This window comes from Liolophura sinensis, chromosome 10 (genome assembly GCF_032854445.1).
Source record: "Liolophura sinensis isolate JHLJ2023 chromosome 10, CUHK_Ljap_v2, whole genome shotgun sequence".
Taxonomy (NCBI): domain Eukaryota; kingdom Metazoa; phylum Mollusca; class Polyplacophora; order Chitonida; family Chitonidae; genus Liolophura; species Liolophura sinensis.
In genome coordinates this window covers 15,011,497-15,027,838 of record NC_088304.1, presented here as the reverse complement: position 1 = coordinate 15,027,838, position 16,342 = coordinate 15,011,497, and the positions used below count along the sequence as shown (strand labels likewise).

The following is a 16,342-nucleotide window of genomic DNA, read 5'->3' as shown; positions in this document are numbered from 1 at the left end:
TTGGAATAAACTACTCATCGCTGTGCGAAGGATGAAATCTATATGTCTTTTCTGATCTACTTCGGGCTGAAATGCATTGTAATTAATGTAGGTAAATGTTCATTTATTTATTTATTTGATTGGTGTTTTACGCCGTACTCAAGAATATTTCACTTATACGACGGCGACCAGCATTATGGCAGGGCCCGGGGATAACCCACGACCATCCACAGGTTGCTGACTGACCTTCCCAGGTATGGCCGGAGAGGAAGCCAGCATTAGGTGGACTTGAACTCACAGCGACCGCATTGGTGAGAGATTCCTGGGTCATTACGCTGTGCTAGCGTGCTAACCGACTGAGCCACGGAGGCCCCTAGGTAAATGTAACAAAAATAACAAATAAACAAACAAAACCATAAAGTAATGCCACTAATTGTAGAATGTTGGAGACTTTATAACTATCATTGTCATTCCTAATGTTTTTTGTTAGAATTTCCAGATTTATAGAGAATCGATGAATGAAACTAAATGTTTCAAAGTACATACATATAATGAGCTGTAAATGGTTATGTCCTGAGAGCTAAAGCTCTCACACTGTAACTTAATCTTTTGACATTTCCTTACATCTTTGATGTCTTTCAAATTTGCATGAAAGGAAAAATTAAATGAGATATTAGAAAAAATCGGATGTCTTCTTGACACAAAAGAAGTTGTAATCAAGAGCCTTGCAGCAGGTTATTGATAAAACAATGTGTTTTTCTCTTAATTCATATTCACCACTTTTTCAAGCAGGGTTCAGTTTTCCTTGTTCAATTTGTGGCCAAGATGAGGAAGATTTTTTTTTTCTCATCTCAGAAATACGAATCACAGGATGGAATAAATAATCTGGGCTTTCAGTATTCATCAAAGCATCATTGCTCATTAGAATTTGGGAAAAAAATGGTTGAGCGAGCACGCACAAGCCTGTTGACTTTAGCTTTCCCCAAGTCTGACGTCTTTGAGCCGATCTCGCTGAACCACAGCAAAGGAAATGCCTGGCATCCTGTAGGAAATGGTCCTAGAAGACAGGATTTTGTATTTCCCCGATTTCAGCATGCAATTCCATGCCTAGGCTTAAACTGCTTGTCCTGAAGGTCTCCATGGCAACCATCCCGGCCAGAAGAAAACATGGCGGAGGGAGGCTAAACCGTGTGCAATGTGTAAAATGCATATATAATGCTGTGTAGCGAATTTGTGTTGTGTATTGCATGGTTGATTGTGATCTTTGTGAAAGGGTCCCCTGCAATGAAAACAATACGCCGTGGCTAATGTATTTGACAGTTGTTAATGTCGGCAGTTGACAATGTTTGACTTGTTTTCCTGCCACATGCTAGTATTGACCTCATTGCCAACACTCTCACGTTTAAAGTCAATGGTGCTGCCGTAAAACATAATCCCAACACGAGGAAATATGTTTTCTCTGGACTCGACTCATTGTTCCATTGTTGACACCAAATGTTTGGAATGCGATTCTTTTGTGAAGTGAAGCAAGTCCATTGAGGAATTATCATCCCAAGTTTTTTTTTCTTTCTCTGTTTTTTTTTTCTTTTTTTGTGCCTTCTTCGCTCGCCAATTCTGTTTAATTCAGCGTCGCGGATTTGGCTGGGAGAAACTATTGATATTTCTGCCCGAGTGGCTGTAGAGAGATTAAAAGCAGTTCGTCACCTGGGGGTTGGCCATCAGAAAGTAATTGGCAGGAAGGAGATAATGGCCGTCCGTGTTTATTTTGCGCGGAGAACCGGCCAGAAGCGATCCCCCTCAGATCTTCCCCTCTGCTCAGTCTCCCATAATGATGCTTTTCTCCAGAAAGGAAATTAAAATTCATAGTTGATTATCCTTGAGCGCTTTCCCTCTGAACATCACCACTTAACTCCTGTTTGCTTCCTTTGTATCTGGGAGCAGAGTTATGGGTGTTGCGGGGCCTGCCATCCACCAACGATTAGCTAATCATCCTACCCCCACCAGAGTTATCGTCCAGATATGCGCCGTCTGCGTGAGCACTTGTCTCGTACCCTGGATGGCTTTAATGCTGGCAGGATGACACCTTAAAGGCGGCTCAAACCAATCAAAGCCTACCTTAGATGGACGGCGACCATCAATCGTTAAACCACTTGTTCCTAGTGTGGATGATACGCCCTTAACACATTTCCCTGTGGGGTCCGTGTGGAAAAGTGGTCTGGCAGCAATCCAAGTTTGCCCAAAGTCGCTGATAAAGTCACCCTAGGGTGCACATTGATTGGGATCACAGCTTTAATAACATGTTATCAGATACCCAGCCAGTTTCTCACAGAACTGCCCATTGAAAACATCTTTGGCCCATTCTGGCCTATTGGTTCATAGATATTTGAACAACTTTTTTATATGTGTGTGTGTTTTTTTTTTTTTATTTTTTATGTTTTTCTTTCTTTTTACATGCTTTTATGTTACACTCTGTGGATTTTAAGTTCAAGATGATATTACTACAGTTTTGTTGTGTGAAATGATGAATTTTCATGCATATCTTGCTTCCAAGCATTGTGCAAAAATTTAATGCCTAGGAATGCAGTGTTTGCGAAGGTGTTGCTTTATTTTCTCCACAAGTATAACTGATTGCTGTGATACAAGTGAAATAGTGTAGGTTTAAATCTCCTGACTGAACACAGTCCTTTATAATGTTAAGAGGGCATTTCTTTATTTATATACTGTATTTGAATAAAAACGAAGAAAGAAAAAGAGAAAGTCTAGGGAGTAGTTATACAGGTTTTTGCTGCAGGGGATGATTAAGCGGTATTTAGTGTTCTGTTACTTAAAACTGTAAACTGATTATGATGGACAGCTGGGATTGGATTTGATGATGAAACATGGTTGGATCTGTCCGTCAGCATTATAGCCAATCAGATGTCGTGCAGAGCAGTGGCTGTTGTGGTTTGAAGACATAGGAAGACATGAGCAGTGGTCAGCTGTCATCGGTTATAAGGTTACTGTAATTGGCCGGTAACTGTCTATTGAGGGATCCAATGACTGAGGGGAGGTCATTCAGCCAATGACAGACCCTGGTGTGGCTCCAGCAGTGCTGGGCGTCCCTTCCACTGATTTGCAATCTGTGCAGATATTGTAGCAGCCAGTTTTTCCTTTGCAGAACCCCATGAATTATAGATGTCTCTGTAGGCCTTTAATTGCCTGATGTTGTGACATTGATAGCTTGATCATATTTCATTTGAGGTTGTGAATGCCTCTTTGCACGTCATGTGAGCACGCAACTGTGGAGGGTTAGAGAGGAGGGTGTAGACGGGTGTATTTAGGAATGATTCACTTACAGCATGGAGGGGTTACCGATTTGGAAAGGATTCACACACATAGTATGGAATTGTGGAAGAGAGGGAGGGTGCTGATGGGTATATTTATGAAATGATTCACACACAGCACGGGATAGTTATTGAAGGGGTGTAGACATGTATAATTAGGAATGATTCGCACACAGCATGGAATCATGAGAGAAAGGGTAGGTGCTGACGGGCGTATTTATGAATGATTCACACCCCATGGGACGGTTGTTGAGAGGGAGAGAGTAAACGGGTGAATTTAAGAACGATTCACACCCCATGGGAGGGTTATTGAAAGGGAGGCAGGTGTAAACAGGTGTGTTCAAGAATGATTCTCACACAGCATGGGAGAGTTATCGAAAAGGAGGCGGGTGTAAACAGGTGTATTTAAGAATGATTCACACACAGCCTGGGAGGGTTATTGAAAGGGAGGGCGTATTTATAAATGATACACACCCCATGCGAAGGTTATTGAGAGGGAGGGTGTAAATGGGTATATTTAAGAAATAATTCACACCCCATGGGAGGGTTATTGAAAGGGAGGCAGGTGTAAATGGGTGTATTTTAGAATGATTCTCACACAGCATGGGAGAGTCATTGAAAGGGAGGCGGGTGTAAAGAGATGTATTTAAGAATGATTCTCCCACAGCATGGGAGAGTTATTGATTTGAGGCGGGTGTAAACAGGTGTATTTAAGAATAATTCACACCCCATGGGAGGGTTATTGAGATGGAGGAGGGTGTAAACGGGTGTATTTAGGAATGATTCACACACGGCATGGGAGGGTTATTGAGATGGAGGAGGGTGTAAACGGGTGTATTTAGGAATGATTCTCTCACAGCATTGGAGAGTTATTGAGAGGGAGGCGGGTGTAAACGGGTGTATTTAGGAATGGTTCTCACACAGCATGGGAAAGGGAGGCAGGTGTAAACAGGTGTATTTAGGAATGGGACATTATGCATTCAGGCTGCTTGTATTTTTTTCAGGGCGGTGAAAGAGGAGTGTTCAACTGTTTCACTTTCCTAGAGAAAAAAGAAAAAAAGAGCAAGGTGTTATCCCATTCTTGCAGAATCAAATTACACAAAATTTATATGACAGGGTTCGGAGAAAGAGAAAAGTGCTAAAAATAAAAGTATTAATTTCTTCTCTAGTTTGTAAGCCTGATATTTGAACTTCTTTTGATGAGTACAGGCTAATAAATTCCCTGGCAGCTCCTGGGGCCTCGGGAATTGTAGACCGGGGATCTCCTGTGCCTTTAGCACAGGATACTGACAGGGAATACCTTTGGGGATGATGAATAGCCAGGAGAAAGACAGAGACGTTTATCCTCGCTGACCCAAATTGAATTGCCGGCTACATGTAGATCAGTGTAGGTTTATCCCGCGTGGCTATCAGAGATCAATGACCAATACTGGCTGTCCAGTCTGTACGTCAAGTCTTTGGGGCTGTAGTCATGTGTACTGACCACTCCAGATCCAGGGAAGAGGATCGTGCCATGGCAAGGCTTCAGGCACAAGTTTATAGTTCTTAAGCTTATGACTACAGACAAAACGTTTACTCAGTGAGTTAAGGCAAAAGGAGATGCCTTTGACTGTTCAGTTCTGTCAAGACAGTCAATTGTCCTTACCTAGATCTAGTCGCTACTAAGACCTCGTTATTTGTCAATACTGAACAATCAGGCTTCAAGAGCAATGTACTAGACACCAGGGGCTTGTTTTAGAAGGAAGCTGAAGTTCCGATTCTGAATAGAGATCTCCAGCGTGTGTTTGTGAAGTTGAATGTTAATGGCAAATGATTGCGCCAGACACACTGAGGGGCTTCGTGCTTATAATGCTGGCTAATGCGGTTGACCTGCCTCGGGCTGCTGGTCTAACATGCTATTATAGGGGAGGAAAGATGGATGAGTTCACACCTCGTAGTGATTGGTCCTCGATCAACATCGCCCTGAGGAGCGGATCACAGGCTATCCCACAATGCTAGTTGTCCTTAGCACGGCGCAGCCATTACCTCCTTCTCCAACTCCAATATTCATGAGCGTTGTTTTGTTTCGTTGCAGTGTGACAGCGAGCGGAGCGAAGATGATCGGGTGAGTACAATTGAAATGTTTGTCAGTGAGCGTGGGTACGTGTGGCTGTTTTGTCTTGTCCGACCCGTTTATGGTGGTGTGGATACGAGACATTTTTGCCAGTTGTATAAGCTGAAGGGTTTTTGTATTGAGATGTGTATCTGTAGCATTGAGTGAGCTAGGTCTGTGACTCAACCAGTCCCACAGACAGTCAAGGCTAAGCGGCCCAACCCGCTATTACTGTACTGGGCCTAGAGGGTCCCAGGGCGCAGACAGGAGGAGGCTTAACCTTGCCTGACAGAGGAGTCATAGCTGGACCCGAGCCACAAATCACACCATGTTACACACCTCTTTGTGCACCCTGTGTGGGCAAAGCTCTTAAACCATTGCCCTGACTATTAGGAGTCCAGCAGGTACCTTTTGTCACCACCTTTATCATTGTGCCAATCAGTTTGTGGGCTGTGTTTTCTCTGTTGTTTGGCGGACAAATGTGGGAGACCTGGGAACAAGTGGGTCAATATCACCCTGGGGAGATCACATAAAGTGACCCCCCTGGGCGCTCATCCGTGACTGGTGGAGGGTGAGCGAGTGTGAGGCCGCAAGCGTGTGTACATAGGTGACAGGTGAGCCAAAAAGTGATACCTCAGCCTTTTGGTCGCTAATGTGGATTTTATACTGCAGTAGCCATGATATCAAAGCTTCCAGTGTCTCCTGTGTAAGCCTGCAGAAAGACGAAGTATGTTGTACATGTATGTGTACAACTGTCCAGAGGAACTGGAGAATACCTGTGTGTGATTGAGGCTGTTTGTTGTTCAACACTGAGTTATGTATGCACATAGTCTGAGCAAGCTGCCAAAGCCTGTAGTGACTGTTTAGTACCTGAATTGGTAATCCGGTTATAAAGCGGTTAGTAGAATGCATTGACCTAGATGTAATTCATTGACATTGCTCTGTAGGAAGGTGATAAAATGGGCTCTTTATTCGTATTTTGGTACAAAGCTATGCAGTGTAAAAGTGATTTATGAGTTGTATAATTAGCTGTATTTACACGGATTTTACAAGCTAAAAACTGCTTCTGAAGACTGGAATCCATTTTGACTTCATGTCGCACCATGGGCATGAAATAACTCGAGCTATTGCAAAAAAAATCATTGAAATGAACAGATCTGCTTCTACATTAAAATAGAGCTGCCCTAATTTGTAATACAGCCTGCAAACCTTTCAGTGAGTGTGAAGGGCAAAGAATAAAGCATTCAGTGTTTTGAAGGGCGAAGAATAAAAGATTTCGTCTTTCGAATGTATGATGGGAGTGGAAGGCTAACAGTGTTGTGGGCTTGTTTCATGAGCTGACACTATGGTGTGATCATAAGATTCTGTTGATCTAGAATTCTCTACACTAAAATTAATTTAAAAAATTTATGCGTGGTAAGAAGTGTAAGGGACGTGTATAAATGCTTACCTGGGAGGTACCTGTTTGGAATTTGTTCAGATGGTACACATACACTTATTTTGTTTGCTGAGTAGCAGATCATGGGCGTTACTGAGCAGTCACAGATTTCAAATTAATCAGTGGCTGTAAGCAGTTTGTCTCTTCATATACATGTACATACATGAACTGAGCGAAATTAGTACTAACCCTGGAGATGTCAAATATAACATTGTATCAATATTCCTCAATATTCAAAATTTGGATCAGACGTTTGCAGTTATATTTATTTATATATTTTTTGGCTTTGGTCAAGCTCGAATGCTTTTCTAAAAAAAAAAAAACAGCTTATATACATGTACTTTGGGGACAACTGCCAGGATTTTGAGTGGAGGAAACCAGCAAGAGGTTCTAGGAAACCATCTTCCAAAGGCTAGGTATCAGACAAAGGACGTGGCAGAAATCTGCTGCTGAAACATTATTTTGAAACAGTAGGAACTGGATATGAATATTCCTATAATTTATTTTATTGCCTAAAACGGAATTATAGATTGATGTGTGCATATACACAGTACAGCTAATAGGTTTAGAGGATGGGAATTGGACATACAGGTCATGGCAAAGTGGGTAAGATGGTTGTTGTTCAGTCGTTAAGACAAAAGAGATCGAAGGTCAATCCCGGCTTCGGAGTAGATGGGAAATACACAATGTTCCTCCACCTCTGTGTAAATTCATTATTTATAGGAACTGTTTTGAGTAAATCTTTGTTAAGTGTCATTTTTGGGTGGAATTCTTAAAGGGTGCCTTAAGAAGGTGACAAATGGATTGTAGTGTCCCATCTCTTCTTGTGAACTGGTCCCATACCTGGATTGCGTAGGCACATGATTTGAGAGGCAAACGGAACTTGCTGAAGTCAGGAAAAACATTGCCCTGAAGTTTATTAGGATTTGAAGGGTTTGTGGTTGATTGAAAATCCATGATTTGTAGAGTTTGATTGTTTCATGCATTTAAGATTTTTGGCTGAAGACAAAGACTCTTTGAGTAAGATATGTGTGTGAGTTTTTTTTGGCTTTGAGTGTCAGTATCGATTTATCCAGAGATTGTTCAGGAAATTTTCTCTTATCTTCATTTCTTTTCGCCGCAAATGGTTCTGAAAAATCAACCGCTGTCAAAAGAAAAAAGATTGTGTTAAACCAGTGGCTGGTGCTTTCTTGTCCTTGGCAATTTTAGGGTGAAAAAGCGGTTTCGTGTTCTTTCTCGAAAGTGCATAGTCTACTCTTTCAAGACACAGCTCTAAACTACAATTTTGCTGCTCCAGGTTTTTTGTGCTTATTGCCTACTTTAGCTGGCAATTGGTTTTAAATCTGTTGTGAAGCTTCAACTGGGATAGGATGTGTTTTTTTTGTTCCACTGTTAATAAAAGGCAGTATTTGAGCTTGTCAATCTGTGGAAAATTGAAGTTGGCAATTATTGGCATAGCGTCTAAAAGATGACAGATATTCATTACCTGAAAATCGTGAGCTTAAAGTCAAGTTGTTGTTGTCTTTTGGAAACAAAAAAAAAAACAAAAAGAAAGAACATTGATGGCAGCAGCCTCAATCTTTATTTTGCATGTCAGTCAGTGTCAGGCATACTAAGATCAGATCAGGCTGCGTTTATATGTTTACATATTTAGATTTCATATCAAGGTTGATTTTCATTTGTTGCATGTATGTGAACAGTACCATCTGTCTTTTTACGGATAAGGCATGTATATAATTGCCCTTAGTGCTATGTATGTATATAATTGCCCTTAGTGCTATGTATGTATATATATAGGGGTGGACAGACAGCTATGGATGTGCCTCCAGTGTGGTACCCAGTACATGTAGACTATGTTGAGCATTCAATGCATTTGTTATTCTCAGATATAGCCTACAGCCCCTCCAAGGCATGCTCTGGATGTTACAGTTTTACATGACTCGCATGGCGGGCACAACTGTATGATGGTAGAATTGTGTGCAATCTGTAGCGTGACCAATTAATACCTTGACAACTGGCTAGTTTGATACTGTGTTTATACAGCCGGTTAATAAGATAATGCCGAAGCGTGGTAGGAATGAAATGGGCCCAAATCAAGGAGACAACGGTGAAGCTGTTCTTTAGGAGAAAGCTTTTGCAGAATTTATGGGCCGGTAATGATCGCCATGACGATATTCCTACATGTGATGCTTTTTATGAGGCAGAGTTACTTCTGCAGTATGATTAATGTAAACCCATTGGACATGGTCGATAAGCCGCCTGTTCTGTTCCAGATTGTGGATTTGACTTTCTAGGGAAAAGAAGGAAAAAAAAAAAAAAAAGAAACCAGCATCCTCAGTGGTAATCTGCCAATTTAGCACGCTTGATTGTTTCCTCGACTTCATTACTGCTGATGTTGTTGTTGTTGTTGTTTTTCACTGCGATATATGCATAGAGGGAAAAAGATAAAAGGAATTTCTGAAAAGCAAGCTGTTCCAAAAGATGCTTGGAAGGTGATGATTTATTTGTCAGTCTTGGGATTAACTAGGGTTTTGCTCTTTTTTTTTGAAGATTTTAAGGTTAATGCCTCCTGCCTCTTTATCTTGAATGGGTGTTTTTAAGATGGCTAGAAATGTGTATTATTGGGAGGATCATGGTAGAGGTGTTTAGCTCCAGACTGCCATTCTCTTATCTTTTTTTTTTTTTTTTTTTTTATTGGCTGAGAAAATGAGTCATAAATTTCCGCTTTCGGCTTGCATTGCGGGGACCTCCCTCCTGAGATGTAGTTTAGTGGAGAATATCCTGTCGTTATTTTGTATCAGTGAGCAGGACGGCTTTTATTGACAATTTGACATAACATTTGGCTGGTCCCCGCAGTGCTGTTAGTAATAGAGCTCTCTGTCTAAGGGCCGTTCTGGAGGGGGACGTAGCCGTACGCTAAGGAGCGCCTGCGGCCCTGCAAATTCTCACCAGGCTAGACATTAAGATGGGGGCATTAGGGGAATTAACATGGGACGAGCAAGGAAATGGTATACAGCCCAGCCGACTCCACTGCTGGGAGAAAACCTCATTTTAATGTGTGTTGGCACAAATGCTGACACTTAATGTCTCCAGGGAGCTCATGAAATAAAGTTGCTCCGAGCCACGGAAAAATAACCAAAATACATCAGCTCACATTTGCCGGTCCGGCGAGGGAAGTTGATTGTAATTGGAATGAGTACGGGTACTTGGGACGTGCGGCAGGTGGAGGTTTTTACTCCCTCATGACAGGCTAAATGGAATTTTAGGTTTAAATTTGATTTTCCCGACCAAGCCTGAATTTCCCTAGGGTTGTTAATCTAAAGCCATTACTAGCTACTACTGTATTCCATTAGAAGGGGCCTAATACCTTTACCCGCTGTTCTCAAGCCGGGTTTTTGCCGCGGTAAACCGCTATCTTTGTGTGAGACCTTGTCACAGACTGGCATTTCACTGAGGCGGGTACTGAGGACAAAATTGAGTTAATATAAGAGAATTTATCAGAGCCTTTACCAGGTTCATTTTTCTTTGGCTGGAATGGATAGTTTTTGCAGCAGGACTCTCCAGGGTTTCTGTTTGTCATAGAATAATCATTGTTTATGTAAAAGAACTGGGTTGAAAATTTTACAGGAGCCTATTGTGACCTCAAACCTTCCTTTTTGCTGTAGATACTAATCATCTTTTCACAGCCTTAAGTGTAGTCAATCACTGGTTACAACTTTCTTCTGGATTTGGTGTTTCTTTTGTACAGTCTCTCCAAAGAAATGTTAAGATTTCCCACTTACGGTCAAGTCATATTATGCTTTCCCTGACTGCTTTCAAGTCATCTAAAGCTTTCCCTTTTACCTGTAGGTCACGTAAAGCATTCCCTGTCTACCTGTAAGACATGTATGGCTTTTCGTGTCTACCAGCAACTCACATTTACAAGGCTTTCCCTTTGTACCTGTAAATCACATAAGTCTTTCCCTGTCTACCTATAAATTATATAAGGCTTTCCCTGTCTACCTGTAAGTCAGGTAAGGCATTTCATCTCCACCTGTAAGTCGAGTAAGGCTTTCCCTATCTACATGTAACTCACATTTACAAGGTATTCCCTCCCTACTGGTAAGTGAGGTAAGGCTTTCCCTGTCTACCTGCAAGTCAAATAAGGCTTCCCCTTTCTACCTGAAAGTCAAGTGAGGCATTCCATCTCCACCTGTAAGTAAGGTTATGCTTTCACTGTCTACCTGTAAGTCACATAAGGCTTTCCCTGTCTACCTGTAACTCACATTTACAAGGCATTCCCTCTCTACCGGTAAGTGAGGTAAGGCTTTCCCTGTCTACCTGCAAGTCAAATAAGGCTTCCCCTTTCTACCTGAAAGTCAAGTGAGGCATTCCATCTCCACCTGTAAGTAAGGTTATACTTTCCCCGTCTACCTGTAAGTCACATAAGGCCTTCCTTGTCTACCTGTAACTTGCGTTTACAAGGCTTTCCCTGCCTACCTGTATATCATATTAGGCTTTCCTTTCTACCTGTAACACACGTTTACAAGGCTTTCCTTGTCCACCTGTATATGATGTAAGGCTTTCCTTTCTACCTGTAGTTCACACAAGGCTTTCCATGCCTACCTGTATATCATGTTAGGCTTTTCTGTCTACCTGTAACACACGTTTACAAGGCTTTCCTTGTCCACCTGTATATGATGTAAGGCTTTCCTTTCTACCTGTAGTTCACACAAGGCTTTCCATGCCTACCTGTATATCATGTTAGGCTTTTCTGTCTACCTGTAATACACGTTTACAAGGCTTTCCCTGTCCACCTGTATATGATGTAAGGCTTTCCTTTCTACCTGTAGTTCACACAAGGCTTTCCATGCCTACCTGTATATCATGTTAGGCTTTTCTGTCTACCTGTAACTCACGTTTACAAGGCTTTCCCTGTCTACCTGTATATGATGTAAGGCTTTCCTTTCTACCTGTAGTTCACACAAGGCTTTCCCTGTCTACCTGTAACTTGTGTTTACAAGGCTTTCCCCGTCTACCTGTAACTTGTGTTTACAAGGCTTTCCCTGTCCACCTGTAACTTGTGTTTACAAGGCTTTCCCTTGTGTTTACAAGGCTTTCCCTGTCTACCTGTAACTTGTGTTTACAAGGCTTTCCCTGTCTACCTGTAACTCATGTTTACAAGGCTTTCCCTGTCTACCTGTATATCATGTAAGGCTTTCCTGTCTACCGGTAACTCACACAGGGCTTTATCTGTCTATAAGTCACACAAGGCTTTCCCTGTCTACCTGTATATGATGTAAGGCTTTCCTTTCTACCTGTAGTTCACACAAGGCTTTCCCTGTCTACCTGTAACACACGTGATGTTTCCCTGTGTACCTGTAACTTGTGTTTACAAGGCTTTCTCTGTCTACCTGTAACTCACATAAGGCTTTCCCTGCCTACCTGTAACTCACACACGGTTTATCTGTCTACCTGTAACTCACGTTTACAAGGCTTTCCCTGTCTACCTGTAATTCATGTTTAAAAGGCTTTCTCTGTCTACCTGTGTATGATGTAAGGCTTTCCTTTCTACCTGTAGTTCACACAAGGCTTTCCCTGTCTACCTGTAACTCACGTGATGTTTCCCTGTCTGCCTGTAACTTGTGTTTACAAGGCTTTCTCTGTCTACCTGTAACTCACATAAGGCCTTCCCTGCCTACGTGTAACTCACACAAGGTTTATCTGTCTACCTGTAACTCACGTTTACAAGGCTTTCCCTGTCTACCTGTATATGATGTAAGGCTTTCCTTTCTACCTGTAGTTCACACAAGGCTTTCCCTGTCTACCTGTAACTCACGTGATGTTTCCCTGTCTACCTGTAACTTGTGTTTACAAGGCTTTCTCTGTCTACCTGTAACTCACATAAGGCTTTCCCTGCCTCCCTGTAACTCACACAAGGTTTATCTGTCTACCTGTAACTCACGTTTAAAAGGCTTTCCCTGTCTACCTGTATATCATGTAAGGCTTTCCTGTCTACCTGTAACTCACACAGGGCTTCATCTGTCTATAAGTCACACAAGGTTTTCCCTGTCTACCTGTATGACACATAAGACATTCTCTGTCTACCTGGAAGTCTTTTCCCTGCATACTTGTAACTGATGTGAAACTTTGTCCATCCACCTGTGAACTCGAACTGTCATTGTTCATGCTGTTAAATTCAGTAGAGCCGAATCTAAACTCATAACTGTTTATGTTACTAGAGATAATAAATGAGATTTGTCTATCCCACACTGATGTGATAGCTGAAGAACATTAGGAAGCAAAAGCCATAGTTCTGAATGTGCTCAGAATGCTGTCAGTGTGGCTCACTGTGGTTTGGTCGGATTCTGGAGAAATGAATGGGCTGTCTTTGTTTACAATAGGGATTAGTGAGTAGAAGACTAGTTCCACCAGAAGCTCAGCACAGTGATGTTGACATTATCTGAGAATGAGCAATTAAAATCAGCCTGTGATACAGTAATGAGAGTTTGCTGTAGAAAAGATGTTTCTCTGCTAAATAATTAACGAGTGAAGCATGTCCCTTGTGGCAAGATGTTTTCACATTTATAATACAACAGGCTGTCGGAGTGGAAAAAAATTGCCTCTGGCCAAGGGTTATCTTTCCTTGCATTATCAATGATTATCATAGCTGGTGAAGCAGAATAAGTTAATTTCAACAAAAAGTGGGCAAAGGAGGAAAAGAAATCCTTGCAAAGGGAGAAAAAGAACAAGAGATATTGAGCGAATAAACACCAAATGTTATCAGTGTGGGCTGCAGGCACTTCAGCTTTCAAGATCTCCACTCGTTTTTGTACTTTTGAAATGAGAATGTGCCGAAAGGCATTTTATTTGAAGATTGGAGAGAGAGCCTTCCAAAAAAAAAAAAGGCACAACATTCATCTCTAAAATTCTGGATACCCGGAGGATGTATTTGCCACAGAAGATTTGAACTAGCTGCCTGACATGTTTCTTTCTGACAGTTAAAGGTTTTCTTTTTCTTTTCTTTTTTGTCTTTTTTCTTTTTAGCGACTACATTAATCAGATTTTTTCACACAGCTCACGGCTGATAGCGTGCTTGAATGGGGGGAAATAAATTAGATGAAGGTATTATGTAATACAGTGTCAGTAAAATTAGCATCTAGAGAGGGACTGCAGATTTAGATGGTTAAGGCTTCTGACATGTTTACGGTTGCTAGAGATGCATTCAGCAGGAGGCTGTCTAATTAATTAAATGCCAATTGCCATTGTTTACGAGAATATCCTTCCATCTGTAAAACAGCAGCTCCTTGCGCTGTACATTTGTTTGGCATTACACGTATTTAATGAGATACATTGATCAGCAGTTAAAGACTTGTCTAGTGCAATTTCTTTATCCTTGTTCATGTCCACAAGCCAGATTACCTAAATTTCATATGTACGTTGATCGTTTCAATTAATGGTGCATGGCGGATCGGTTTGAGGTCATTATTTGTGACCATGCGCACGTCGTGGTATCAGATGTCACACAAAAGCAAAAGGCTTTTGTCCCATGAAACAAGAATAGAACATTTCAGAGAATTGCACATGACATTGGACAAACATAACATGACTCGTTGGAAAGGTCTTTTGAAGCTCTGAGTTCTGAATTAGATCAGTTCCCTTTGGAGATTTCTGAAATGTTCAAAATGTATAATTATACAGAAGAAAATGCAAAATGATCCAATGGAGATTGTGAATAAAATTGTGCACAATTTGAAATGCCTTTTATTGCGTATACTGTAAATCTTCGACATTTTCACATGTTCACAAGGCGTTTATTCAAGCATATTCTGAAGACTTTATCCTGTGCTGACTGATAAAATTATACTTTTTGTGAAGCCCTGAAAAGGTGAATCCAACAAATGTAGTTTTGTCTTTAAGTCAGACAAAAAAAATGTGCATAAATTACTCTTTCACATGCAGAAAGGTTGAGAAAATAAAGTACTGTGTACTTTACAATTTGCACGCAGTTATTTTAAACCTGGCTTTCATGTGCTATGTTGTATTAGACAGATTTCACCTGAACTTAGGACATATATTCAGTTTTAAATGTGATCAAAGTGTTGACAGGTATTATGATTGTTTTGGTTACATAAGGTTTAATTGGAATGATTTAATTGGAATGAAAAAATTTGTTTCCAGGCAGCCCTCTCTTCCCCTTTTCTAAAACAAAAAGTTTATACCCTCCATATTTGGTGCATGATAGATAATAGCGATCCTCTCTGACCAGAGGGTTTGTGTATTTACTCATTTTTGACACTGATATAAAAGATTTATGGAGCGCCTTACACATTTATGGGTGTTAAGTAAATCTAAGAATCCTTATGCATGGTTGAGGTTAATTTATGACACTTACAGCTGGGGATTTATTATGTCTCTAACTCATAACTGCCCTGATTATCCTCTGATGTAAGCCATAAATATTACAGAATATATCTTCAGATGACAGAACAAATATATACTGTGCTCTGTAAATCTTAAGCGTAATTGACTGGTAAACTTAGATACTATGTTAAAAGATGCTGTTTTTTTTTCTCCTGGATTAATTTTCTGCACTGTTTGTGTCTTTTTATGACCCACTTTCATCACGTGGACTTTTGTGTATTTGTTCACCTAGCATGAATTATTTGATGCCTCAGATTTATACCAGCAAGGATAAAATGAATTTGACATTATTTTTTTGTGATGTTAAAGAAACATGATGTGTTACATGCAGTCCTTAATTTCAAGATTGAGAGCTGTGTTGTACATTAGCGTACACAGTAAAACAGTAGCAGATTAGAATACATAGTTTGTAGATCAAAAGTTGTACAAATTTCTGGGATGTGTTGTTAATTTTCTGGGTAAGTTTTGGAGAACTTGGCGGAGAACATGTGTCTGTATTTGTTAAGAAATGTGTGGATACTGCTACGTTGCACATCTTGAGCACATCAATCATTTGAACAGGCAAGAAAACTCAAGCCTTTAATTGTAAATAGCTGGTATGTATGAATGTCTTTGTGCATTTGCCATAGTCATCAGGGAGGTCTAGCTCATTGTCATGGTAATAAGCATGTATCAGGGTTAAGTCAGCTATCTCTCGTCCCCATGGGAAGCGCCCTGTCCCAAGCCAGTGGCAAGCTGACAAATTAAGCATCAAATCCATTCATAGGTTGGTAATTGTCCTGCCCATTTCACAGCAAGCTGGTGGTAGGCGCCCGCACATTAAGACCTCTTATTAAGTGACAGGGTTCAGAGAGTTGGAGCAGTAGTGCTGGGTTTGTCATCTGGAACGCTTCAACGGATTCTTGAGTGGCCGAAGGACGGCCCTGCACAATTTGGGCACTTCACGGCTTTCGTCAGTTTTACTAGGGTTGCACGAATTTAGCCTTGTAAACAGCTAGTGAAATATCCCCCAGTCACAAGTACCCATCTGTTCAATAGGAAAGCAACTCCTTCTTTTCTGAGCATATTTTAACCAAATTTTCCCATTGCCCTCTTAACACGCCCTTC

General features: G+C 41.0%; 1 protein-coding gene across 2 annotated transcripts in view; it reads left to right on the top strand.

Annotated features, from left to right (window-relative positions):
- LOC135476263 (autism susceptibility gene 2 protein homolog) overlaps positions 1-16,342 on the top strand; it is a 181,887-nt gene that overhangs the window by 109,855 nt on the left and 55,690 nt on the right. For both annotated transcript variants that reach the window (XM_064756237.1, XM_064756236.1), the window contains exon 5: positions 5,377-5,406. In XM_064756237.1, the coding sequence (XP_064612307.1) occupies positions 5,377-5,406 (30 nt within the window). The remainder of the gene's footprint in view (positions 1-5,376; positions 5,407-16,342) is intronic.